The following is a 27,063-nucleotide window of genomic DNA, read 5'->3' as shown; positions in this document are numbered from 1 at the left end:
ACAGAGACGGAGGGGTGGAGGAACTCAGAGAAGCAGTGGGCAGCCCCCCCCCCCCCCCCCCTCCTCGAGAGAGAGAGAGAGAGGTGCCAGTGCTATCTTGGACGTGATAGCACCGGCCGGGCCGAGGCAATGGGAACCGTGCCCAGTGAAGAGTGCGGAACTGGTGTGGGAGTTCGTAATGAGCAGAGACTGTGATTTTAACCCTTCTGCGGAAGGTGGAAACCTTGCAAATGTTGATCCTCCGGGAGCTGAGAGAGAGGAGAGAGACGGATAAGAAGGAATGCGCAAGTGTGATGCAGAGGGGTGCAAGTGAAGAAAGACTGGGAGAAGCTGAGAGAATCCTAGGTGGAGGAGATGATGGAGTGGCTTTTGGCTGGACTTTTCTTGTATTAGCCATGGATAGAACCTCTCCTGTAATACAGAGACTGCATTTTAGGGGGAGGCTGCGCCAAAGGAGTGATGTGTGCGGAGACGACAGGTGATGAAGAGATGGTGAGACCCCTCGGCCCCAGGGGGTGAAATATTGGGGGGGACTGGTGTCCCAAAATGAGGTGAGAGAGACTGTCGTTCTCTTCTGGAACTGGGCAAGGCGTCCTTGAAAGGGGAAACCCTAAGAGCAGCTCTGGTCCATGTGCAGTGGTGAGAGCACTGAACATGGAAGGAAGAAGTCACGACGTGTAGTTGCTGAGTGACGGGGATTTACCTGTGGTGGCACAAGGAGGGCTCCTTCTCTCCTTAATGAAATGAGAAGTGATTATCTGAAGGGTGGAGATGGACTGAGTTGATTATCTGAAGGGTGATGGACTGGATTAAGATCTAAGGTTCTGTAATATTCTGTAAGAATTGAGTGGGGGGAGGAGAAATGTTTTAAAAGGTTTTCCATTCTGCTCTGTGTGTTAATTTTATTGTAATTGTGTAATAATAAAGTTTTTTTTCCTTTTGTTGCAAGTGGAGGCCTGCTTTGCTCTGTCTCTGATCACATCTCACAGCAGACACCAGGGAAGAATGGGTTTTCATGGGGGCACTGGCATTGGGCCAGCGTCAAACCATGACAGGGTTCAGGGTTTTTACACCCATCTGCACATTCTGAAGGCTGAATGATACTTTTTAGACTTTCATCTTGTTACTTCTGTAATCTGCAGCTGTTTCCAATTTGATTATTTTTCTTTCCTGAGTGTTTTATGTCTGCTGGATCTGACAAATGCACCCACCTACAACACAGCCCGTGCCTCGGGATTAGGAAAATTTTATTTCCTCCTCTACAAGTAAGTAAAACATTTTTATCACTATGGACCTAGTGATTTGTGAAATCCTGTTGTGCTTTCTTATTTCTCCTGCTGAGCTTTGAAGTTGTCAGCAGTGATCTGATTGTCTCCCACCATTTCACCAACAATGGAGCCCAGGCCAGCACTCTGTTGCTCTCATGAATTCAGTATCACAGCTCTCAGCCATCAAAAGGGCTTTATGACATTTCTAGGATGTGACATTTCTATGAAAAAAAAAACGCTTTGGGTTTGGAGCTTGGGTTTTTGGGGGATGAAAAAAATAGAGTCGGATATTGTTGTCATTATTCTGCCACAAGATTCTGTCGTTCTCCCGCCTCTCCAGGGATGAAAGTCCTGTGTAACAAACAGTAGCTCTGGCAGATCCTTTTCCTGTCTGTGCTGATGAACTTGCCATTGCTATAATGTAGATAACAAACCTCACAATAGCCCTCTTTCTTGTTAGCATCTTCCAGCACAGCAGCTTCTGCCCTCATAGAACAAGGGCCAGGGAGAATGAATGTTGATTGCACCACTGAAAAGCCTTTTATTGTTCTTGTTTGTATAGTAAAAGTGAAGTAGCAGGAAGAAACTCCATTTTAAAATAACTATTCCGTATCCAAGACAATCTGAAGAATATTGTTTCAGGCTGGGTTAAGCCAGGCAGGGATTTTTCCCCTCTTCCAGACTATTTCCTAGTTATTCCTGGTGATCTATTCAATTCACAAAGAACATGTGAAAAATTCTCTAACAGTCTTTTCATAAGAGTGTGCATTTGGGAACCATGCAGGATCATTGGCATCCCACATACTCTGAATTTTATCAGGGAAGTGAACTTCCATCATTTCTGCTTCACTACTTGCATGAGTGGGAAATAACTGTACAAACACCATGTCCTGTCTGACATCTGCCTTCTCACAGTGCTCTCAGCCCAGAGGGCAGAGAACAGACACCTCTGTGGGAGCTGAGGGGTAGCTGTTGATGGGAAGTGTGAAAAGGAACATTTAAACACATTTAAAGCCCTTTCTCTTCTTCATAAGGGCTACCTGTAAAGTGGGGTCTGAACCTCAGCTAAATAAGGCTATTTTACCACGTGGCAGGTTGAAATGTTTGTTTACTTCAAAAGCCATTGCACTTGCAGAGATAATCAAGTCTTTGATAGTGTGCCATAGAACTGTATCCACTGTGATGCTTCAGTCTGGTTTTTGTTTAGATTTTTTCTCTTTTGTTTTGTAATTTTTTAAAAGGCTGCTACTTTAAATTTTCTTTGTTTTCCTTGCTTCCTCCTTGCAGGAGGAAGGATGAGCAACAATAAAAGGGAAGAAATTCTTCCTGATTATCTTACTGCCTTAAATGACAATTTGGATGGAGTCCCAGATTGTACATCTGCCCCTCTAATTATCTGTACATCTGAAATTATCTGTACATCTGAAATTATATTAATACCAAAGCAGACATCTGTGTGCTGGATGTGTTCAGCTGCTTGGGAGAGTGCTGCTGCTGCTGCTGCACCTGCAGAGAACAGCCTGAGCTCCTCCTGTGCTCAGCAAGGAGTGGCATGAGGGAAGAGCAGCCCTGGTGCCTGGGCTCTCCACGGAGTTCAGAAAGCTCTGAAATGGGCATTTCACCCTCCAGTGTCCATCCTGCTTTCTCTAACTCTTGTAATGAACTCCAGCTCACATCTAGAGCCAGGCTGTGCTGTGGAATTACAGTGGCAATGGAAGAGAAAAGGTTTTCTCAAGGTGTTGCTAACTGGACAGACACCAGCACTGAGGTCCTGATGGGATGGGCAAGGGCAGCCTTTCTGTGCAGGGCTGAGGCCTGAAATTGAGAAAATGCAATGCCCTGGCTGCACCAGCTACTCAGGTATACTCTGACTAGCCTTATGATTATATGAATTAATTAATTAATCACTTGCACCTGCAAAAAGAGCTTTTTTTCAGCTCAGGTGAAGTTCCAGACCAGGCTAGGAGAGTAAAAAGTCAGGACAGGGAAGAGGTTTTACCATTCTTGTTTATTCATAGATTTTTTTTTTTTTTCATTTTGCTAATAATTCTAACTTTAAACTAGTCCCAGAGTGGAAAGGCCCATTTACACTTGACATCTTTTGTGAGAGAGCTTCATTTACAATATGGAAAGATGACTGATATTCAATAGGTCCCTTCTTCCAGGTTTCTTTTCCAAAGGCATCATTTATAGGTTGCCAGGTAACCATAAATCTTTGACTTTTACATAATACTTCATTCAGGTACAAAAAGCAAGATTTTTTTTTTTTCCAGAGCTGAAATGGCAAGAGCTATATGAAATGAACAGTAGCCTTAGCAAAAGTGTATGGAGCTGACTACTGCTATATCCACACCAAAATGTGGAAAAAGCCTTTTGTCAAACTCTTCTGTGGCCCTGCGAATCCAATCCCAAGCACAGACAGTGTGCATTTTCCTAGCTGGTGAGTAAATTGAATCTGCATATCCTTACTTAAGATCATACTGGTGTTCAATAGGTAAACAATATTCTTCATCACCTCCAGGAAAAGCAGGTGTCTGCTGCTCCCAGTCTGCTTCTGCATCTCCACCGAGCTGGCTACAGTTTCTTCAATGTGGGAGAGAGGAATAACAAAGATAAGTGTAATTAAAATTGTCAGCATTAACATAAGAAGCCAAATGTCCCTAGAGGACAGTGCCAGCTCTTCCTTTCTCCTTCTGCTTTAATCTGAGAAGAAGCTGAGTGCTGTGGAATGGCCAGGATCACTCATGGAGCTGGGAGAAAGAGCTCAGTGATGGCTCTGCCACTTTTTCAGCTCTACAAGGCTGAGGCTCAGTCACCACTTAGGTAAGGTACCTTATTCAAAGAATGTAACCCACTATAAGCCAGAGCTAAACCTATGCTTATTACTGTCCTGTGCTAAGCAGCACCAGATGCAGTGATTTTGGTTTAACCCCTTGTTACCAAGGCACCCCAGTCCTGCCTGTGGGGCAGGAGAGCCCAGGCTGGGTCTGGAGCCTGGGGAACAGGGTGGATCTCAAAAGTTGCTGGTGCTGCCAAAGGCGGAATCGACTTTCACAGCAGTTGAAGGAAGATGTGACAATGAGGCCTTAAAAGCAAGAAGGTCATTGCTCCAACTCTCTTCCTTTCATACTTGGCTTCGTGGTGAATCTTGCTCAAGAGCAGCTTTAGTCTGTGTCTTGCATTGAGTCCAAGGGGCAGGGGATTGCCTCAGGTGATTGCCTCTGATTCTTGCCTCTCTGATGTTTAGTGGCAGGGCAGGAGCTCCAGCCCAGCCCTGTTGGCAGGGAGCAGCCTGGGGCCAGGAGCTTGTGTCACAGGGTTTGCTGTTTGTCCCAGCATGGCAAGGAATTTCAGTTCTTGCATGCCTAGCTTTGAGTCTAAAATCTCCACACAACTTTCCTTTCCCCTTAAAGGCTGGCTTTTGAAAGTTTTCTCTGAGGCCATTGGGGAATATCTTACTCAAACATTCAAGACAAATCAGTTCTACTTCCAGACCTTCATCACAGCAGCAATGCGTTAGAACAACTTGAATACAGAATAAAATGTTAATAGCAATGTCTGAAGTTCACAGTAATCTGAGAGTGTGCAATGACATCCCTGGGATAAACTGTACAGCTCAGCACTGAAACATGACCACAGTACAAAGATTGTTTGGAAATCTACTGTCAGACAAGAAATCCAGCTTTGCGATTTTTGCTTCAAAATTTATACTGACACTTCTTTATCATAAATGAGATACTTACATGCCATCCTTCTGGGCATTACAGAATACTTCAGGATCAGAACTGGTGCTGAAAACACAGCCCATGCACCACTAAAACCAGCCAGACGTCTCCTAGCAGTGTGCTCATGTTAACTTTTCTGATAAGGTAAAACTGATAACACATTTATTGTGTGGTTCGTGAAGTTTGTGCTTCTGATGAAGAGCTCTGGCACTGCAGCATAAAGACTGCAGGCTTACTTCAGCAGAACATGAAAGTCTTAATCCTCTATTGCTGCAAAAGCAAACAACTGTCCTCATGAACAGCCTAAGCCAGGACAACAGAGCTCAGAGAAGAATCCTTCCACCCAGAGTCACTGCAGTGCTTGGGTGGCAGGTTACCCACTTGTGCCTCAGAATGTGTTTATTTATACAGATGTTGCTGAACTAGGAGGACTTTAGTAACACAAAGTAGAAATCTGGCACCTTCAGCCTGCTTTTCTCTCTTTGCATTCCTCCAAAACCCCAGTAAAACAGATTCACACCTGCCCAAGTCCCAAAAAGCCTTCAGCACGGCTAATACACCAGTTTGCTCAAACTGCAAATGGAAGTGATTCATCTTTTCCACACACTGGCTCCCTGCTGTTAGGTCAGGAATAGTAAGGAGATGTGGGGGAGTTGGAAAGCTCACCTCAGCAGCTTTTTCCATTCATAATTCAGTTGGGGTTGGACCCAAACCTGTTGAAGAACTATTGCAGTTGATTGCAGTAGGATTGTGGTATCCAGCCACTTACTATGCAGGCAGAGCATAGTAAATTTACTTCTCAGCAGAGCTTAGAAATTAAATACAGCCATGTGATGCAATGGAATATTCCAGTCAAATCACAGCCTAATCCTTCAGACCCCACTCAAGTGTTAGGCTGTTTCCAGGTGAAGACAGCATAATTGTCTGTAGTGATTCAGAAATGTTCAATGAAGTTTCTTGGTTGATATCACAGCAGGAAGACTTAAAGCAGCAGCCCTGGTTGTCTTGCACTCTACAAAACTGAAAAGAGGATTTTTAAAATGGCATCTCTGGCCTTGTGATGCTCTTTTAAAATGAGGAAATGTGGGGTAAATAGCTAATGTAATAGCTTTTGTGGAAGATTTAAAAAACTTGACATGGGTAAGAAACTACACCCTCATCATTGTGTTAGCAAAATAATGGAAAAGTTAATAAGGGATTTAAATGATAGAGTTTCAAAGGACAGAAATATAATAAATGGTAATCAGCACAGTTTTTCTGAAAAATATAGCTTATGCACAAAGTCTGATTTTGAATGAGATTACAAATGTGTAGATAATGGCTGTTGTATAGATATTGATAATATTTTTCTTACATTCTGTTGAAAAATTTTGCATTCTGCAGCTTCAGTGAAACGTGCATTGAAAATGAGCTAGCAGATCTCAAAAATGAGATATCATTGGCAATTATTCCAGAACTCTTAAATTGCTTCAGGGAGGTTGGCTGGGGGAACATTAAACAAAGTGCAGCAGATCGACTGATGAGCTCGGGCTAATCACGGGCTGGAGCTGGGCACGCCCTCTGGGAAACAGAAAAACCTGGATCTATTTCAGACAGTTCAAACAGCATCTGAAACTACTGAACTCATTTTCATCAATGATCCAGCTGCAAGTACATGGATTAAAGCCTGGGGCAGTGGTCAGCATGAGGCCAGGGTATCCCAGTTTGCTCTACAGTTTAGTCGATAAATCTGAGCCCGTGCACAAAATGCAACCATAAGACAACCTGTAAGGGATGCTTCTGCAGAAAGGAGAATTCCCTGGAAATCAGCAGCTTGAAAGATGTTTTAGGAGATGAATTGAAACTCAATGCCATTTGCCAAGGTGATTCTGTAGCAGAAAGGAGGAGGAGGAGGCAGAATGAAGTGTTAGCTGAGAAATAGCTGATAGGACTGGGAAGGTATCTCCCAGGTGCACCACCCTGGTGGAGCTAAAGGCAATAACGCCTTTCATGGGCAACCCTGACCTGGGAGGTGTAAAAAGCTGGATTCCTGGTGGAAAACAAACAAACATGACCAGGGCCAGATGTCTTGGTATAAGGAAAAAATAATCAGGAAGACCACACACAGGTACATGGATGACTGGAAGAGCCTGTAAGTCCCTTCTTAAGGGCTGTTTGACTTAAATTAGAGTCACAGCAAGAGGCAGAGTCTGCAGGCAGAAACCAAACAAGCGCAAATAAGAAACTGTACTCACATTTTAAGAAACTACAAAGAGAAATGATGACGCCTCCATCTCTTGAGGTCTCTGGGTGAAGAAGGGTACAGATATCTCAGCCAAACAGAAGCTAATGTGCTCCCTGTGGGGGGACTGGGGGGAAGTCATGGGATCCAACCAGCCTGTTCCCTTCTGGTCTTCAATGTAATAAGCCTAAGAGTAAAAAAGCACAGCTCTTATTGAAGGCAGGGAAATTTTGCCTGAAGAAGTTCTGCAGCATAATTCCAGGTTTTTGAAAATTGAACCAAGTTCTTGGTTCTGAATGCAAATCTTGCCTTACAGTGTTGCTGTTTGCACACATCACAGAGTTCTTGAGCTATTTAATCCTCATTAGCGAAGCATTATTAATCCACAACACTGAAGGACAGAAGGTATAATTTAGAGAAATCCTTATGGGAAGGATCTCATAGGAGACAAAAAGGAATTAAAGTGTTTCCATGTACTAGTAACACAAATCATGGCATTCTAATGCAGTTATTCTATTAATGTTGTAAATCTAAGATTCTGCACAAGAGTTTTGGGTTCCTATGGGTGCTATAAGGTGAAGGAATAATGTTCATTTTTAACCTGTGTTATATCTAACCCTGGTCTGTGGGATTCCCATCTTGTTTGCTCCTTAAGGCTTTCCAGTAGTGTAATGTGTTAGAGAACTGAACTGTTCAGCTTACTATCTTGGGATTATTTTCTTTTATACTCACTACCAGTTTAACCTGTCAAAAACAATTATTAAGCAATTTGTAACATAGCAGAGATGTAAATGGTCTCAAAAAGCATACGACTGAAAAAAAGAGCAATGACTTGCTGGAGCTTGCATACTGTAGAAATCTGTAATAACTTGTTTCCCAAGGGTTAGACTACTTGAAAATATTTTGGAAGGTTAGAATAGTTAGGAATTATCAATCTGGATAAAGGGGGAAGGGCTTTACAGCCACCTGCTCAGGGAGAGGGAAATCCCCTGCTCATGGGAGGTGCTTCCTTCCGTTTCACACATAGCAAAGAGGAGCAGTTCTCAGGGACACATCCCAGGTTCCCTGGGAAGGATGTGTCACCCTCGGTTTGAGAAGCTGGGTCTGAAGCATTTCTCACAGCTTCCAGGTTAGAGCTGCAATGCCTTGGAAACAGCATCAACCCAAGTGATGCTGCAATCAAAGAGGGAATGAAACAATGGTGCTTTACACAGCACAGACAATGGGTGTGATACTCTATTCCAAAATGTTTCAGAGTGGGAGGCAAATTATCTCTGCCAGTAACAAAGGGAGCAAATAAAAGAGCTTGTATTTTCACTTAACAGAGCAAAATGGCTGTTTTGATCACATTTAGTGGTTCCTCAGCTCCTTCTCACTGAATTCACCACACAGAGGAGTTAAAGATGTAAAGTACTTAGATTTCAGACTGACATTTATTTTTATGGTAGCACTACATGACTTCCAGAGCAGGAGTCCCCAGTCTGGGGCTTCCCACAACACCTGCAGTCAGGCTTGACCTCAGTGTTGGTAGCAGGAGACTTTGTCAATTCAGGGCCAAAATAGGAGAGAGAAACCTCAGCAGGCAGGAGTTTCTCACTGCTTGATCTCAATAAGAGAACAATTATCCTCTGGCACTCACCAATCCTCAGACCTGTCTCTTGGTTTGCTCCCTCCTTATTTCCTTTCCTTTGCCAAGCTGTGTTCCTATACCCCATGTAGGAGGGCAGGATGTTCATGAACCTGCCCTCTCCTTGTTCATGAACCTGCCCTCTCCTGCCCACTCCAGGTTTCCTGTGTGCAAGGTGCCCTTCAGCTCTGTCTCTGTGTGTTCTTGGATGCAGGTCCTTTACCAAGAATTTGTTTTGGAGATGAGTGCTGAAATTTGGAATGGGGTCTGTTGTAAGTTCTGTGCAGCCTCCAGAGCTGCAGTGGAGCTGCAGAGTGACTCCCTGAGTCAGTCATCCACCTGCAGAGCTCCACGCAAGTCTCACACAGAGTTTGCAGATCCATTTTTAAACTTTGCTTATGTAGACATGCAGAAAAAACCCAAGACCAGCTCTAATCTTGCAAATCATCCCTTTATAATTTTGGTTGATATTTGACAGTTCCGGGTGTCTTTTCCCTAGAAAGCCTTTCCTTCCTGTAAATAATACACAAGTCTGACTTAAAATTTTATATTTTTATAAATTCCAGTTCCTTCCAGGTAGCATCTGGAGAGACTATCAGAGGACTGTGGACAGTGTCTCCACATAATTTCTATTCTTCATCAAATGTTTGTTTAGGAGGAAACCAGGCAAGTCCATTCTGGAAGAGTGATTTCCTTTGACCGAGACCCAAATCCTTTACTCATCTGAATGGATGTCCTGTAACACTAATGACTCTTGAGCAGTCTGTATTGCTAGCTGGCTTCTGCATGCAGTGATTCTTCCTGATGGCTCTTAAATCAAAGAGAAGTTAAGACTGGGAGCTACAATAACAAAGAGAAGTCATCCAACAGTTGGGCAATCAAAGTAACATTCACAAAATGTGTGGGATATGTCAGCTGATGCACTCACAAAGATTTTTACATGCTGTCTCCACGCTGTGTTTGTGCTGGGAGCCCTTTTTGTCAACAGAGAAAAGAGAGACTCCCAGGGCAACAGGAATATTTTGCACATTTTCTTTAGGATGGCATCCATCAGGTCTTGGTTCCAGTGAGGAAGATCTTCAGTGCCAACAGGCAGTCCTGGGGTGACAGTGTCAGGTGTCACAACAGGCCTTGTGGCAGCAGGTTGGCACTTCCAGCTGTTCAAAGCATATGTTTTCTTGGTAGGAATAGCCTGGCATGGAACAAAGATAGAAACTATTGTCAACAGGGCTGGGGATGAGGGGGAGAGAATTAGAGATTCAGAGAGCAAAGAGAAAAAAAGGCTTAACTAAAATATTTTCATGTTAACTCCATATAATTCATGCTTCAAAATTTATATAAAAGCACTCCGTTCACTACAGACAAAGGTGTTTTTGTATTTTTCCCAAACAGAAGAGCTCTACTTACCCGGTGTGTGAAGTCATAACAATTTATTGATCATAGGTATGTCCTGTTGTGCTTAAACAACCACTTGCAGAGAATGCAGAACCACATAAACCCAGGTGAAATAAACAGTTTGGGATCCCATTTCCTGTTTTCCCTGTTCGGTTTCTGGATTTAGATCTGTAGGACCGTGAGCAGCCACTTCCCAGGTCACTGTTGAATAGAAGCATTTCCAGAATAAAGGAAGTTACACAGGTAAAGTGAGCATAAGTGCATGCCCAAAGCAAATGATGAGCCACACACACGCTGTGCAGGGCCATCAGAAATAAGCACTGCAAGCAATACAAGTCTTAACTCTGAGGTAAAGTGTGTGCTCTAAATTTAGATCAACTTGCACGTTTGTTTGTTTTATATTTTCCTTGCTTGACTTGCATTTATCAATAAAGGGCTAAATTGCCAAACAATCCCATTACACTGTTAATATTTGCCTCTGCATTTCAATGACAGCTAAAAGGCACTGAAGAAAAAATGCAATCCTCCATGAGTCAACACTGAGCTGGTGGTGATAGAATATCCTGGAGCCATATTTGCCTAATGTTTTTGCTGAGAACAAGAACTGAAGCCCTGCATTCTGGCCAGATTTCCTCTCTGTCAGAATTTACATGTTTTACTCAGAAACCTATGTGTGGCATCTTCCAGATGCATAAATTACTGTCTAATATTAATTTTCCTGCTGAATCCAGAGGTGATTGTTGCTACCTGTTGTAGCCCAGATCATAGCTACAGGTGAAGCACTCTGCCTTTTCTCTTACAAGGTATTTAAAATTGAATTTGTGGCTGTTTCTGTAAGAGAATGAACTACATAATGGTAAAACACAAGATCCTTAGAATGAGAAGTTGGATATTTTGAATTATATGTATTGTGAAAGAGAAGGAGCAGGGTGACAGGAGTGCCCTTGCTGTGGTGATGTGCTGCTAGGACGCCTTAGAAATGGGTCAAAAAGGTGTCATTGGTTTACTCCAAGCTAAACCTTAGCAGCTGAGTTCTGAAAAGAGGCAAAATGATTCTGTAATAGCTCAGCTGGGCACGTGAGTGCCAGTCCTGACAGTGACAAAATGGCAAGCACAAGAAGCAAGCAAAGAGATAATTTTTGCTTTTCTTTTTTTTTCTTCCTAATGATAAGGCTTAGTATTTCTATAAAGAGATTTTTTTTCAGGAGACTGGGCTTAAACCATCAACATTTTTAAAGAAGATTCTCTGCTGGTTTGGTAGAGAAAAAAAAGCATGAGCTCTGGACTGCAGTGTTTTGGTACCTGCATGTGACAACCATTTCCATAGATTATCAACCTTGCAGATTTTTTTTTAAAAAATATGGGGAATTCAGGATATGAGATGCATTTTTGCAGAAGTTCTCTCTGTCTTGTCACTTTCAGCAATGAGACACATTCAGAGAAAGAAATCTCAAGTTTTTTTTCTAGGGCAGTAGCATAGCAGCATCCAAAAGTGTGAACCTCTGTCAAAAGTTGAGCTGGAAAAGTACACTGCACAGAAGAGTTTAAAATAAAGGCATAAGGAATTGAGTTTGAAATATGGCATAAGGAACTGAGTATGCTCTCAAATAGGAGCTTTGAATTGTATTTTGCAGCCATTAACATCTATCTGGATAAGGTGGCAGTTTAGAAGTTACACAAAGAAGAATGGGATTTGATTCAGTGTGCTGGGGGTTGTGCCCCAAGACTGAGATTTGTTGTCCTTTGGTGCCACTGTGCTTCAGACTGAGGGAAGTCTGGCAGATATTTCAGGATATGAGATCAATTGGTCGATTGGTGATCACTGGGACCTGGGCTTAGTGGATGGGTTCATTTTGGTTGTAAGTTACAGCTCCTTTGTCAGGCCTGGGATAGAAATAAACTCATTTCCTTTGGTGCCTCATGCCCAAAGGATGCAAAAAGGACCATCTCATTTCAGATTTACCTGCATTTTCCAGCCTGTCTGATCAGCTGCTCTCCATTTGGGGCCAGGACTGGTGGCCTCTCCTTGGCCTGCTAACACCTCCTGCAGTGTTAAGGGACAGAGAAGGGAATCTCTTCCCTTACTCCAAGAGTGGCACATTAACTTTTTCACTTCTTTGCCAGGCAAAGTGCTCTTCCACCTAATCACAGCACAGCACAGAGCTCCTGGTGCATTTGGCTTACTTCAGACAGCATTGCAATTGAGTGAGGGCTTTGAACAGCTTTAATGTCTTTAATTTACCAGGGAGCTCAGACAGCAGGTGGTGCATTGTTCAACAGTTCCAGATATGACTGTGTTGTGTGTTTTGGTGCTGTACTTGTGCTTTAATTACCATGAATTAACATCAGTTAAAAGCACCAGAGCAGCCAGTGAAGACCAGTGAAGTGCATTTCTTGCTCAGCAGTCTGGGTGCTGCAGGTCATGTGAGGAAGTTAGCAGGAATCCAGTGTATTGCTGAGGAGGCTCAGGTGTTGCACAGATTTTCTGTATCTTGGAGAAACCATTTATTCTCACTGTGCCCAGTTTCTTCTTATGTTGCTTGCCAATTTGTAAAATACACTGCAAGCAGAGAAGTGCTTTAATCTATTTATTTAGATGGAATGATTTGGAGCAGAGATCTTTTTCACTGTGTATCCTGGAAGCACTCTTGAAATCCTGTCTCTATCCTCCAAATAAGCAAACACTCACAATACACTGCTCCAAAAGGATGGCATTACAGCAGGTAGCACTGCACATGGCTGAATAAAAGATGCCTGCTCTGTGGAGGTAATCTAATTCCATTAGAATTCATTCTGGATGTTCAGATTACATGGAAGATCCACTGCCCAGCTCACATGACCCAGTCTCCCATGCTGCCAGAAGAGAAGGAGCCAAGCAGTTAACAGCACACTGGTCATTAAACTGTTTCACCCAAACCCAAACTCCTGGGGAAATTAATAAGAAATAAATTTCACAAAAGGCTTGTATTTATTTGTATTATTAACTATCACAATAATCTTCCAAAGGAGAAAAATATGATTCAAGAATAACTCACCAGAAGAATAGAAAGGGATCTTAAGGGTAAAGAGGCTTCTTAGATTCCAGAAAGCAGAAAGAAGCCACAAGTTATCTGAGAGCTGTCTTTAATTATTTAAATTTATAATGAAGAATAATTTACAAAGCCAACATGGGCTGTCTTAAGCAAATTGATTTCTTAAAACATTTGAAATCACTTGGACATTTCACTTTTGTCTGTGCTGCTTCTTCCTTTCATTCCTGCAGCACTTTCCCCTCTGCCTGTGCAGATCACAGTAGCTGTCACTGCAGAACAGCAATCTCATTTTGTTTACTTTGTGTTTCAAAGGGAATCGAACAAGCCCAGGATTCACTTTCTCTAAACAAATACTGGCAAGACAAAGGTATCACAGCTATTCTGGGGAGAAGAGGTTCACTGAGATGGGAAATGGTAAAGACTGGCAAAAAAACCCAATGTGTTTTTATCTGAAAAAAAGTTAATCCTTTTCACAGCCTCATTTTCTTTGCTTTTGAGATAGCTCTCCTTTTTCATTTAGGTTTTAGAGTTTTGAGCTAAGGGAAGCAAGAAACCGAGATATTTCCTTTGTTCCTGTCAAGTAGCTTGAACAGTTCGAGAACAGAAACCAGTCGGAGCAGTGTGATTAGCGTAGCCAATTAAGGTGGATTTGCATATTCACAACGCAGCTATCGAGAAATAATTCTGCAGAGATAACGGGAGTGTGGCAGTGCCTGTGTGCCAGTCAGAGCAGCCTGGCACTGTGCTGTGGGTGCTTGAGCAGTAACCACGGGGTGATGCTGCACCAGCCCGGCGCAGCAGGGGAGGGAAGGGCTCTGGGCAGGCAGGAGCAGCCTGGCCCTGCGTGCTGGAAAGGGTTAATCTGCAACCTGCTTACCCAAATGCAGCAGCATCTGTCCATCTGGGTTTGTTTTTCCAGCATTCATTCCAGCTGCGATTTTTTGCTACCTGACAGTTTTCACCTCTTCAGGAGTTTGGGATGCCTGGTCCATGGGCACGGTGGGGTGCAAGGTGCACAAGGGCAGCTTCACACAGTGGATGGATGGTAAAACTCTGCTTTCTTCTGCCCCAAAAGGCTTTTTATTTTGGTGGTATCCAAGGACCAAGCAAGAAAGCAAAACAGCCCTCTGGGAAACCTTGTACACTGTTGGATAACAAACTGGGGCTGGCCATCACAGCAGCTTTGTTATCTCTGAGGGTGAAAAATCACCTCTTGCACTACAGCAACAACAGTCTGTGCTCCATCTCAGTGATTCTCTGTGCTCCATTCTCAGACATCTCTTACCACCAACTGCATCACTGCAAACATTTGTGTAAGCATGGAGTGAGTGGCACAGAGGGCCAGCTGCACCCCGAGCCCATGGGATCTGCATCCCCAGGAGGCTCAGCTCTCTCACCAAGGGGCTGACAAGTGATTGGCAGTGTGCAGCATCCACGGGTGCTGATTTGGAAGAGAAATACAGTGGATTCTGTCCTTAATGCTCTTGCCTCCTCCTCCTCCTCCTCAGCAGCTGAAGTCTTGGTGTGCAATTGCAACAAATGGAGTCAGGAGGGACTCCCTGGAGTGTTCTCCCAAGTACAACTCCACATTCACTTTCAAAACTGCTAGGGGAAAGGCAACAACACAGGAATTAACTCATTTCACTGCTACAAAATATCTAGAAAAATTTAATGACATGCCTAAGTTGGGACCATAAAAAAAATCCTAAGTTTATAAACTGGTATCACATCCACCGGGGTAAAGACTGAGCTCTCAACCTCCGTGCCACAAAGAGGCATTAAGCACATTTAGTTGTGGAGAAATGTCTCTCTCCAGGAAGATATATCTTTCTGTAATCACCCACAATAGGCATTTTATTCTGGAATACTCACTCCTGGTTTATCTAGTCCAGTAACCCATGGAGAATTTTTTTATTTTTAATGGTCTCCATCTATGATTATCCACAATTGTCTCTTTCCTTCCTATCCCCTTTGTGGCACCAGCTCTTTATTAGAAACTTAATAAACTTTGTGTATGTTCTAAAGATAATATTGAAAACGTAAAATTGTGTTCTGCATTTTATAATTGGTGTGGAAAAAAAGGGGGAGATCTAATCCTATTGGGCCTTCTCTTTTGCTCTCTCTCTCTCTCCCTTTTCCCTTTTGATGGTAAGCAGCAAATTTTAATTAGCTTCATTTCCACAATTCAGTCATGCATATGTAATCTTTGTTCACACTTTTATAAAGTAAAATTAAGTGAAAGAAATGGGGTAATAATAGAAAGCTTGTCTGAGCAGAACAAATGTGAATTATCAAACGTAAGGAAAGATGACTGGGACTACACAGCTTGAAGTTCTGCCAAGTTTGAGGTGATTTTTCGGAAACAGAAGTGCATAAATAATGCACAGAAACAGGTGCTGATTATCCTGTTTGGGGCATCTTTTTGTTCATTGTGTACTTGGGCTGCTGAGGTACAGTGATAACCACTGAATGTGAGGAGACTGTTTAATAACATTTTCCTAATGTTTCTCTTTTATCACGAGCTGCAAGTGTCACATGAGCTTGTCTAGTTAATAAAAATCACTTTGTGAGCCCACTGCTCTTAGATTTGGCACTGGAGCAGATCACTGCACCGGGCCTCTCTCTATTACAGCTGCAAAATCTGTACTGTCATTTTGCATTGTAATTTAAAGGTTTCCTAATCTATATACACACCCTCTAATTAAATGTTTCCAGGGGTTACCTCGGGAGCCTTCAGTGCTATGGTTTGAAACTAAAACTAAAGACTGCATCAAATTCTTTCCCCCTGGGGTGAGACACAGGAGGGGGAAGAACATTTGCATCCCTGCTACTCCAGATTATTTGAAAGCATTGGCATGACTGGGATTACTGACTTGGTTATTTCTGTTATCTTACATGGCAAGATGGAAATTTGAAGGGAAAGAATCCACGTGTCTAAATCTAGAGCTCATCTTATTTTATAACTTCCAAGAAGCCTCTTTAGAGTCTTTCTAAGCAGTTATTTTAAGAAGCTACCAGTTCATTAGCAGCAGCTGAAAACCAGAACCTCCTGTTGATGTAAATCAGTCTGTGGCTGCACAGGCTCCATAACCAGCACTGCAGATGCGAGCTCTTCGTTAAAGGTAATGTGAAGCATGTGGGCAGTAACACACACAGCAGTGAAGTCTGAAGCTCGGGGAATGTTAAACTCATGAGGAGACACTTTCTCTTCAGCACCATTCACACACTCAGCCTGACAACCAAACCACAGCTTTAGGAGAAACACCTCTTCCTGTGACAGGAAGTGACTTTCAGATATGAGGGGCTTGCTTTTTTTTATTTTTTCCCTCTCTCGAAACCTGCTGTGCTGACAGTGACTAAGGATAGCCAAGATTTTGGTTAATGGTTAACAGAGTAGGATAACCACACAGACTCTGACTTCCTTCTGCTGGGGCCAGGACCAAAAGCTGCTTTGCTGGCTGGGGAACAGACAAGCGTGGAAAGCAGAGCAGTTCACACCGTGAAGGGCTGGAGAGCAGAGGCTTCACCCCGTGGAGAAAAGAGGAGGAAAATCCAAAAAGAACAAGAGGTATTTGCTATAAAGAAAGCTAAGAGCTGAAACACTTTGCTGTTTAACTTACTGACTCAGAGGCTGTTGCTTGCAAACCAACAAACCCCACAGGTGTGGCTGGTTGAGACACACTCATTATACCCGACTGCTCGGACATGTGTGGCTCGGGGAGAGGGGCTAAGTGAGGAGAATCTGTTTGCTGTGAATGTGAAACTTGGAGAAGGCAGGAGAGCACCTCCACCCTGGGACTGCTCATGGCAGGAGAGACACCCGCTTCAGACTGTTCTCCTCTCATTGACCACAGCCATGTCCCAGAGTTTGAGGTGGCTCTGTGGGTCAAGATCACCTTGGCCTTAGTCTACATCTGCATCTTTGTCGCGGGCCTCCTGGGCAACAGCATCACCATCAAAGTCACCAGGATCCTGCAGAAGAAAGGCTACCTGCAGAAGGAGGTCACTGACCACATGGTGAGCCTGGCCTGCTCCGACCTGCTGGTCATCCTGCTGGGCATGCCCGTGGAATTCTTCAGTGCCATCTGGAGCCCCTTTTCCACCCCCAATGGCAACATTGCCTGCAAGCTCTACTACTTCCTCTTCGAGGCCTGCAGCTATGCCACCGTGCTGCACGTGGCCACGCTCAGCTTTGAGAGGTACGTGGCCATCTGCCACCCCTTCAGGTTCAAGGCCGTGTCCGGACCCCGCACGGTGAAGATGCTCATTGCCTTTGTCTGGAGCACCTCTGTCATTGTGGCTCTGCCCCTGCTCTTTGCCATGGGCACAGAATATCCCCTGGAGATTGTCGAGGGCTACCAGAGAACGAGTTCCTGTGTCAAACCCACTCCCAGGCACTACATTCCTGAGCTGAAGCACAACATGACCATCTGCACCTGCCTCTCCTCCAAGTGGTCTCTGTTCCAAGCCAGCATCTTCAGCGCCTTTGCTGTGTACATCATCGTGCTGGGCGCTGTCACCTTCATGTGCCACAGCATGATGAAAGCCCTGATGATCCACAAGAAGGGGACTGTGGCAGTGAAGGGTGGACTAAAGCACCAGGAGCAGTACCTGAGGAAAAGTGAAAGTTCAGAGGGCAAGAGCTCCAGGAGACAGATCACTTTATTCCTAGGTAAGAGCTGTGTCCTACTCTGCCTCCCCTCCCTCGCTGCCCCCTTTCCACTTGGGAAGAAAGCCCAGAAACCTCTGTTTTTTATCTCACCAAGCTCTCCCAAATGGTTTGAAAGTGGTACAAAATGAGGGATAATACTTTTGGTTGTGATGACACATTTCAAGAAGCCTGATGTTTCTGTGTGTTTTTGGTTCTTTTTGTCATTAGAACAGGGGGGAGGGGAAAAGAGGGAAAAATCAATTTACTGTCTGCTGTTTCTGTTGGATTTTATTACATGCCTACATGCAGCAATATGGGTGACAGGCTGCTGCAGCTTGACCTTTGGGGTAGCAATAGGCAAGAGTTGCCTGGATATAAAGTAGCTCTACTTGGATGTTTTCCCACTAAATTACAAATATGAGTGTATTTAGCAAGGCTGCTGATAGGAGGGAAGACTGTCTTCCCTCAAGATGATCTCAAGCTTGTCTCTCCCTGAAGGCATTTCCCTGTTAATTCAGGATGCTCCTTGGAGAGTTCTCAGCCTCAGCAGTTGTGACTGTGTTGCATTTGAGCATTAAGGAAGCTGGACTGGAGAGTTGATTTGGTCTCAAAATTGCAGTCGCCCTCTTTGAATTTTTTTTCCTCTGGTTTTATTTGAAGGCCTGAAATTATGTTTGATTCTGATCTCTCTCACCACATTCATCAGACAAAAAACTAATCGAGCTGTCATTCCACCAGCCTGGAATCTTTCTGGGCAGTGACCCATGCAGTCTCCACGTTTGTTGATAATCTTACAGTCACCCTTAATCATGTCCTGCCTGCATTACTGTTAGTTCCTGTTTTGTTGGGTTGCTTATTATGGTGCTGGATATAATAAATGAACCATCTAGAATAGAAATGCACAGTACACTCAGTATTTCTGTGTTGCTTTTTGATGCTCTGACTGATATAGGGACTTGAAATTCATGCATCTGTCCACTTCTACAACTTTAAGTAGATTAGATTTTGTATTACTTTTTTCCTCCTTTTTAATATTTTTTTTCCCCCTGAGGATCCTCTGGTTCCTCATCTAGTCCTGCTTTTGCCATGGTCTGAGTCAGGCCATGAAATGAAGAAATCATCTCCTCTCACAAGGCATGGAGAGGCCCCAGCTGTGGTTTATTAAAAGAGCTCTGTGTCCCTCACTCCAGTGACCGTACAGATTCTGGGGTTCAGGCTCAGCGGTGGAGCTAAACACACCTGTGGCACAAAGCAGAAAAAGGGATCTGCTCTTGAAGTGCTGCCTGGGGGATCCTTACATCTGCGTGGCTCTCCCTCCCCTGGTACTTTACCACAGCTGCATTAAAGCCAAACCTGAGATCCAAATCCTGGCTAGGCTGAGAGGGGAAGGTAAATTGCCATGACTTTTCCTTCCCTTCTTGATTATTCTTCCTGTAGCATGGAACAAGAGATGCAGTGCTGCTTGCAGAAGTGCTGAATGAATGAAAGCAACAGGTTTGCCCTTTATGGTAAGGGAATTTGCCACCCTGTGTATGTGACACTTCCACCTCTCAGCTTTCTGGAGGCAGGAGATACTTGTGTGCATTCCCCAAAATTATTTCAGTGGCAAGACTCCTAATACAAGTCTTGCTAATTTACTTAGCTTGGGGAATAAATTTATAAACTGAGGAGGAAGTTACTCTGGCTTGCATTTCTGAGAACAATGCAAAGCAATTTAATTTGGAGATTTCATAACAGTGATGCTTTAGGGCAGTTTTAACCCAGAAGAAATGAACATATAAATTGTTTACAAATTGCTGAATTTAAATATTGTGATTTAGAAGTCCTCTTTGTTTTCCATTTAACAGATGGGTCAAATTAAAACCAATACTTGCACATTCATGGCATATTTCACTTTTAATGTGAAATGTAAATGACAGTATATAGCATCGTGTCTTTGTACATCTAACAGCAATAAAAACAATTTAGCATTTTCTTCTGGTTGTTAAAAGTGATAAGTTCTATAAAACAGAGATTAAAATCATAAATCTGACTATGAGAGAAAGCTAAGTAGAGGATGACACCAGGAGGAAATTATGCTTTTTTAGTGTCATGTTATTGTGTGGCACTCGAGAACAGTCATGGAAATTAATTGTAAATGTTGAAAGTGAAAGACTACTTGCCATAAATGGTATTGATGCTTGCAGGAAGGGCTCTGGATGGGGTGACACCACTGCAGAAACTGAAATAAGTCTGAAAACACTGGGCTCTTTCATGAAATGCAAGCTTTGAACAGTATTTAAAACCTGTTTTAATATGCTTGACCCACCCTGACAGGAATCAATTTGGTCTTCGTGGCTACTTGATCTTTTCTTTCTCCTATGGCCATGAAGGCAGTGACCACCTAAATGGTCACAAGGTGCCACTGGGGCCCTCTTGCTGCTCCAACACCTGAGCTGAGGCCCCTGCACTGTAGCAGAGAGCTCTCACAAAGGGTGGGTTTGGAGGGCATATATCTTATAATTATAAATGTTATAAGTGGTCTGTAGCAAACACAGAAAGGGAATGTAAAGGAAGGATTCTGTAAAAGAGAGCTTCAACTAGTGCAGTAATTAGAAATATTACAAAAAGAACACTTCCATAGCTGAAAGTAAGTTAAGAATCTTTAGGAAAGTAAGTTAAGAGTCTTTAGGAAGTGTTAGCACTGGGAGAGGGGAGCAGTATGGGAAGAGCCTCGACAGGAGCTGGAGGGAAAGCACCACCAGCAGTGTCTGCTCACTGGCCAAGGCTACACCAGTCTGCTCATTGTCCAGAAGCACATTTGTACAAAAGCAGCTGTGTGGTTTGTCATCACACTGGGTCTGACTCTACAACAAAGTGAGTTCTGATGATCCCAGCTGAAAAAGGGGTTGGCTCTAAAGCTTCTATGGTGTTTCCCTTGGCAGCTTCAGTTTGAGCTTCTGCTAAAAGCCTTGATCATTTTGCATACAGCAGCCTCAAGCCTACCACAGTACAGACATCGAAATAAGGGTCCATTTGTGCTGCTACATCCTCTTTCTCTGTATTATACACTTCCAGTTGGCCCTTTGGAGCAGCCCTCCCCTGCTTCCACAGATCCACTGAGTGGGGCTGCTGGGCATGGTGGGTGCTTTGCCAGTTGTCATCTGGGCAGCATTTTTCTGTCTCCTGTCCATGAGATGTTCCATCCAGAAAAGAGAAATATCAAAGTGATCTGTCTGCCAAGGACGGTGGAGGTGCATTAAAGCACTGCTGTAGCTGCAGCAGTTGCAGGAGCCAGAGCTGATGCTGGACCTGCCCAGCTGGAGGTCCTGTTGGTACCATCCAGCACCATCAGCTCTCCTGGGACATGTGAGGGAGGAAATTCCCACTGCTCTCTCTTTCCCACCTCTACAGAACTGCAACTTTTCTGCTTTGGGATCATCTGATGTAGGATGAATTTTGCCTGGACAGCAGATATCCTAGAGCTCTTTTAATAAGCAGGCAAGGGAATTTGTTACAACCTACAGCAGTGCCTTCATCTGAGAAAGGCAGTGTAGTGGTAGTTTTAAATTTTTTTGTGTGTAGTGTAACAGTTAAGTGTGTCACATACACTGAGTGTCAACCTGAAGGCAGTGGCAGTGGTGGTTTCCTGTGATGTGGTATGGTACAGACAGCTTCAGGGCAGGTCTGCTTCACAGGGCAAGAGCAGCCAGAGGCTTTACTGACACTGGTAAGAGCCATGGAATGAAAGAGAGACCCTGTCTCTAAGTGAAAAAAAACAAAACAATGAGACAAAACAAAAAAACACCCCAAAACAAAAATAAAATGGGCACAAGGGAAGGGCTGGAAAAGCTAGGCAGGAGGAAGTCAGACCTGACCAAAGCCATGCCACTTTTTTTGGTGGCTGTTATTAAAGCAATGCCAGGCTATTCTATAACAGCACCAAAGCCTCTGTGAACACCATGATCAGCTTTACTGAGCCATTAGCTGAATCTAGATAAAACTTTGACTCAGAACTTCAAAGGATATCTTAGAACTTCAGATGGAGCACCATTTTCTTGCCATATACTGCTGCTGGCAGTTTAATGCTCTGCTCAGAATGAAGGTATTATGTGTAGGAATAGCCTCTCCAAAGATCACTGAAGAAGTGTATTTTGTAAGGCACTTGGCAAATTTCAGGAGGCAAATTACTTCGGAGTACTTCAAGTAGTTGTGAAAAATGCATGGTTGTCATCTAGGTATGACTCAGGCACAGTGTAATTTGACAATAGACTTCTGTTACAGGAAAATTAGATGCTCCTTCATAGGCTGGAATTTGGCTGGCTTTTTCCCTACTGAAAAAGCTAAAGGTTAGGGATAGAACAAAAATGGAAAGAATAAGCTAATTTATGAGATTCCAGAACACAGCTCCAGCCCACGTTCTTTAAACTCAGTTTCATTGACTCCTCTTGGTTCAGTTCTTTAATCATTCCATCAAGCTGCCTTTCTTCAGGCACTTTGCTGCAGACATGTCTGAAGATGAGTACACTGTAGGCTGGATATGATTTTAATCTCTCTGGGTTTTGTATGGTGATTCCATCCATATGTTTTCCTGAGCAGGACTTTGAATTCCACAAGACAAGTAGGAGGCTCAGTGCACTGAAATGGGTGGACACTTAGACCAGAGCCTGGCCACATCTGGTGTATGGGGCATCCACCCTCTGTAACTGGTAGGTTTTTTCTTTTAGGTCCTGCTTCTTGGAAAAGTGATAAAAGCAAATTATTTTCCCGCTGGTGTTCGGTAAAATTTGTCTTCCTCTTCTCTGCAAAAGCATTAACCTGGTGTCAGTGGCAAAACCAATCAGTGCTGCTGAATGCTGGTAGCACAAAACTGAGCTCAGCTATTCAACAGGTGACAATGGAAAGGCTGCTTTGAGAGATGATGGCTTCTCAGGGCAATTGTGTACAAATAATCTCCTCTGAAGAGCAGGGGAACTTCTGACAGTTAAAAAAAAAAAAAACCACAGTAAAATAGACTCAATGCAAACTTCCAAAATCCAGACATCTGTTTCTTCAGGTTTCCACACAGCAATTTTAAAAGGAACATGGGGAGAGCCCAGCATAATTTGCCTCCCTATTGTACAGAAAGCAATTTATCCACTCCTGCTTTTAACTGGACTCATGTAATAGAAGATTGTGCTTTGGGCATAAGTGGACACTCTTCCTTTCCTCCTACACTGAGGGATGGCAAAACAACACCAAGAAAAATAGAATCGAAGAACAGGGACTAATTGAGGCCAGCACCCCCAAGGTATTTAAGATTTTTGTCGTTTTAATGGAAAAATCAATGTGTGATTACACTTTGCATTAGAGTACTTAAAAATTGCTTTAGCATGAAAAGTCTGCAGTTTTGAAAACAACCTCACCCTGCAAATACTGCACTCAGAGCAGCAGATTCACCACTAATGTAATTCAGATAATTCCCCATACATGATACCTTGGCAGAGAGGGTCTCTGGGGACACCTGAGTGCTGGTTTGGCATGGGAAGCCCATGAGGACAATGAGGGCATTACTGGTGCTTTGGTAGAGTGGTGGCCATGCTTCTGTCTTTCTCCTGATGCCTACAAGGAAGCTGGGGTTTCACCTGGTCTGAAGCTGGGGTTTCACCTGGTCTGTAGGGACTTAAAGCTTTTGATTGTTTATGCTTCAGCATCTGTGCTGTCCAGAGAATAAGTGCCCAGCTGAGATTCCTGAAGTACTTCTGCCCTATACTTACAGCTACCCAAAGTCTTTAAGCCTCATTAAGGACCATTACCCATGTTGGCCCTAAACTTTAATATTATTAATCTCTCTCTCTTTCTCTCTTACAAGCTGTAGTTAATAAACCTAGTGGCCCTTGGTTCTTCTGGCACTCCTAGGTAAATGCTAAGAGAAGGAATTAGGGAAGTTCAGGCAATATCTCTTACTGTGGAACCTGAGCCAAGAAACAGGCAGGGGATTGCTGCCTTTGGAGTTGAGGACAGGCTGTGTCACCTCAGCTTCTGAAAAATACACGCTGTATCATGGCAAACCCTCCCCAAGACATGTTTTCTTACAAGTAGAAGCCTTGGGAAATTTCTTTTTCTTCAGAGTGGATAAGAAAGCAGGAAGATTTATTTCTCTCAAAGTGGAGAAAGATGTTGCTACAGGTCTGAAGCAGATGGACTTCTACTGCCCTTATTCTTTGGTCAAGAGAATACTGTCTTAAGCATTAATTTCCCAGTTTCTCTCTGTTTTCTTGCTCTCTCTTCTGAGCAAGATGCCATCTCAAATGTAGATTGCTCTTGCAACTCCCCAGTTTCAGTAGGTAGGAGTCATTTGTGGGAAGTTCACAGATAATTTATTGGAATCTTCACCTGTGAAAGCTAAATGCATTATCTAATCCTCTGTTGTTTCATATTCAAATTATACCACAGTTCCTGTAATTAAATCCTTTGTTTTCCTATCTGATGTTGGGGCCATTATCTTTTAACAATGATTGCAAGCCTGTGAATTTTAATGGGGAAGAACATTAATATCTGTGCATTTGTTAGTGAAGCTTTCAATTTTGTTATTTATTATCTTAATGACACAGAGTGTCACACTGAGTGCACCCTCAGCACATCTGCAGGTGACACCAAGCTGAGTGGTGTGGTTGACACCCCTGAAGGACAGGATGCCTTCCAAAGGGACTTGGAGAAGTGTCTAAGGCCAGGTTAGGGCTTGGAGCAGCCTGGTCTGATGGAAGGTGTCCCTGTCCATGGCAGGGGGTTGAAGCAAGATGACCTTCACAGTCCCTTCCAACCCAAACCATTCTATAGTTCTGTGATTATCCTACATCACTTCTTGCTTTACTGGAGGCAACATTTCTGTAAGACCAGTGTCTTAAAGACTTCTTCCCTTTCATTGTAGAGGTGAGTTCCTAAACCACTGAAGATAAACAGAGAAGATTTCAAATTCTATTTGGCACAATGTGCTGTAGAAGTTTTCCAGCCTTTTTTGAGGGTATCATAAGCTTATACTGCTTAGGTGAGAAAGCAGTTATCCTTCTGATCTCTGCTATTCATGGATGAGTAATATCAAGGCCAGAATATTATGGATTAAATGAGTCTGCCAAGAACCTTTTAATCTTATGAATTGTGACTTTCAAGGAAAGGTGAAACTGAGAAAGAGGTCTGGTACTGTGATGAGCTAACTTTTCCATGTTTCCTCTTAAGCTGTCTGTAAGCTTCTCATTGTTGCATTAATTCCCTCTTAAAAGTACCCAGCATTTTTGTTCTGATCAATTTTTAGAATAAGGAATTTAAGTTGAAATGCAGATATGAGGTTAGAATTGGGGATCCATCAGCAGGTGGATGTTGTTACAGAAACATGCAGGGAGAGTTCTGTGAGTGCTCAGAAAGCACTTGACAACCACCTGCAAACAGGGGCACATGTGTAACAATTACTAGGAAACTAAACTTTAATCATCAGTATAAAAACAACAGGGGTTCATTAGAGAAGATAACATTTCTTAGCCATCCATCCTTGTCCTCGGTGTAAATGGCTTTCTTTTCCCATGTTTGATTAGGCAGCATCTGCTCCAATCTCTAGCTGAACCTTGCCAAAAAGCTCAGCCCCTTTCAGAGGGTAGTGTAAATATTTTGTCCTTGCTCATGCAGTCCTTGCTCATTTGCATTTCTGCAAATCCACCTTGATTTGCTCCTCTATATATTATTGCCAGCTTGCCTTTTGTGCAGTGTAATGTTTGTCTTACACAGCTAAACGAGCAGCCACCTCATGCCCAGAATTTTTGTGGTATGTCTGGTATGGTGCTGCTGAAGATGATTTTGATTTGAAGAAATATTAGAATATTTCTTCTTGATTTCTCCTTCATAACCAAATCCCTGGAGTTCAGTATATACCTATGCTTTCTAGTAGACTGCTGTAACTGCAATTGTTATAGTCCTTTTACCCTAAGGCACAAAATTCAAATTGTGAAACTCGCTGTTGTGGAAGTCAGATGTAAAAATGAGATCCTAAAAGAGGTTAAATATAACCTTGAAGGATGGCGCTGACAAGAACAAGATATAATCTCCGCTCTAGAAACTCCTGATACTGCTGGCTGCCAAGACCTTGGTGTGAATAGAACAGGAACATCCCTTGTTCCTTCTCCTGCAGATCTCTATGTGGGATCATCACAGAGAGAAATTAATGGGCAGGTGAGTCCTAGGTCTGTCCCAGTATGTCTGCTTTCAATATGAAACTTTCTGTGTATGGAAAACCAGGCATGTTATCTGTCTGCCTTCAGAAACAGGAACATGAGCTTTTTAAGGTGGTAGAACAAAAAATTTGAGTAGACGAGAGAAAAAAAAAAAAAAGGATTGAAATGCTCTCCCTTAAATTTTGGTTATTTCCCCCCACATCCTTCTGTTCCTAAAATGTAAACTTTTTAAGAAAAAAAAAAGGTGTTAATTTCTGGGTGGGTTACTTACCTCTGTTGTGTGCACACCAAAATGTGTTTTGTTGGATAAGCTCCAGTACTTGCTGATGTTACAATTCCTGTGCCTCACATTGTCTCTCTCTCCAATAAAGACAACTTTTGAGCTCCCTGAGTTTGAAAAGAAAGCTGACATTTGTCCCATAAAGACACTGAGAATGAAGGTCCTCACCAGCTGAATCTCGTAGTAATGCTTAAAGATTTCTATAGAAGAGAGTTCTTGAATCTGCTAAGACCGAACCAAAAATCAGAATAAAACTTTTAAGGTAGCTAAAGGTTGCAGTATGTCAGCAGCAGAGTACACAGATATTCAAACAGTCTTTCTTGTGAACACAGCTTCCAACAGGTCAGGTTTTAACCATGAGATAAGAACCAGCGTTGTGTGATGAAGGTCAAGCAGAAGTCAAAAGCAAAAGCACATTGGTGCTTGCCCTTGTCCTTCAGACAGTGAAATTGCTAAAAGCTGTCTGACTTTCTGTCACAGGCTTACTCAACTGACCCTTCTGATTGCTTGAAAGAAGCGCTTGTCTAAAATGGGTGAAATGGGTTGTGTTACAGGTGTTCATAAGATGGTGTTTAAGGGATTGTTTTGTCTCGAAAGCCAAAATACCTGAGCCTTAGTGCTAGTAATGATGACATCAGCTTCTGCCAAAGTGTGTGAAAGCATGTATTGGCATTTTCAGATATA

General features: G+C 43.1%; 1 protein-coding gene across 2 annotated transcripts; it reads left to right on the top strand.

Moving 5' to 3' along the window:
- The first annotated feature begins 1,062 nt into the window (after window positions 1-1,062).
- GPR39 (G protein-coupled receptor 39) lies at window positions 1,063-18,577 on the top strand. 2 transcript variants are annotated; one of them, XM_038143299.1, is made up of 4 exons: window positions 1,063-1,265; window positions 3,542-3,708; window positions 3,790-4,091; window positions 15,984-18,577. In XM_038143299.1, the coding sequence occupies exon 4, from the start codon at window positions 17,073-17,075 to the stop codon at window positions 18,066-18,068; it is 996 nt and encodes a 331-aa protein (XP_037999227.1). In that variant the 5' UTR covers window positions 1,063-1,265; window positions 3,542-3,708; window positions 3,790-4,091; window positions 15,984-17,072; the 3' UTR covers window positions 18,069-18,577. The 2 variants fall into 2 exon arrangements, with proteins under 2 accessions (XP_037999227.1, XP_037999226.1); XM_038143298.1 differs by lacking the exon at window positions 1,063-1,265 and having other exon boundaries at window positions 3,267-3,708.
- Window positions 18,578-27,063: the final 8,486 nt, after the last annotated feature.

This window comes from Motacilla alba, chromosome 7 (genome assembly GCF_015832195.1).
Source record: "Motacilla alba alba isolate MOTALB_02 chromosome 7, Motacilla_alba_V1.0_pri, whole genome shotgun sequence".
Taxonomy (NCBI): domain Eukaryota; kingdom Metazoa; phylum Chordata; class Aves; order Passeriformes; family Motacillidae; genus Motacilla; species Motacilla alba.
Note: the sequence above shows the minus strand (reverse complement) of the source record. Positions and strands in the feature narration are given on the sequence as shown.

Excerpts from the sequence above, each read along its gene's own strand:
- GPR39 (XM_038143299.1), top strand. The coding sequence starts at position 17,073 with ATGGCAGGAGAGACACCCGCTTCAGACTGTTCTCCTCTCATTGACCAC.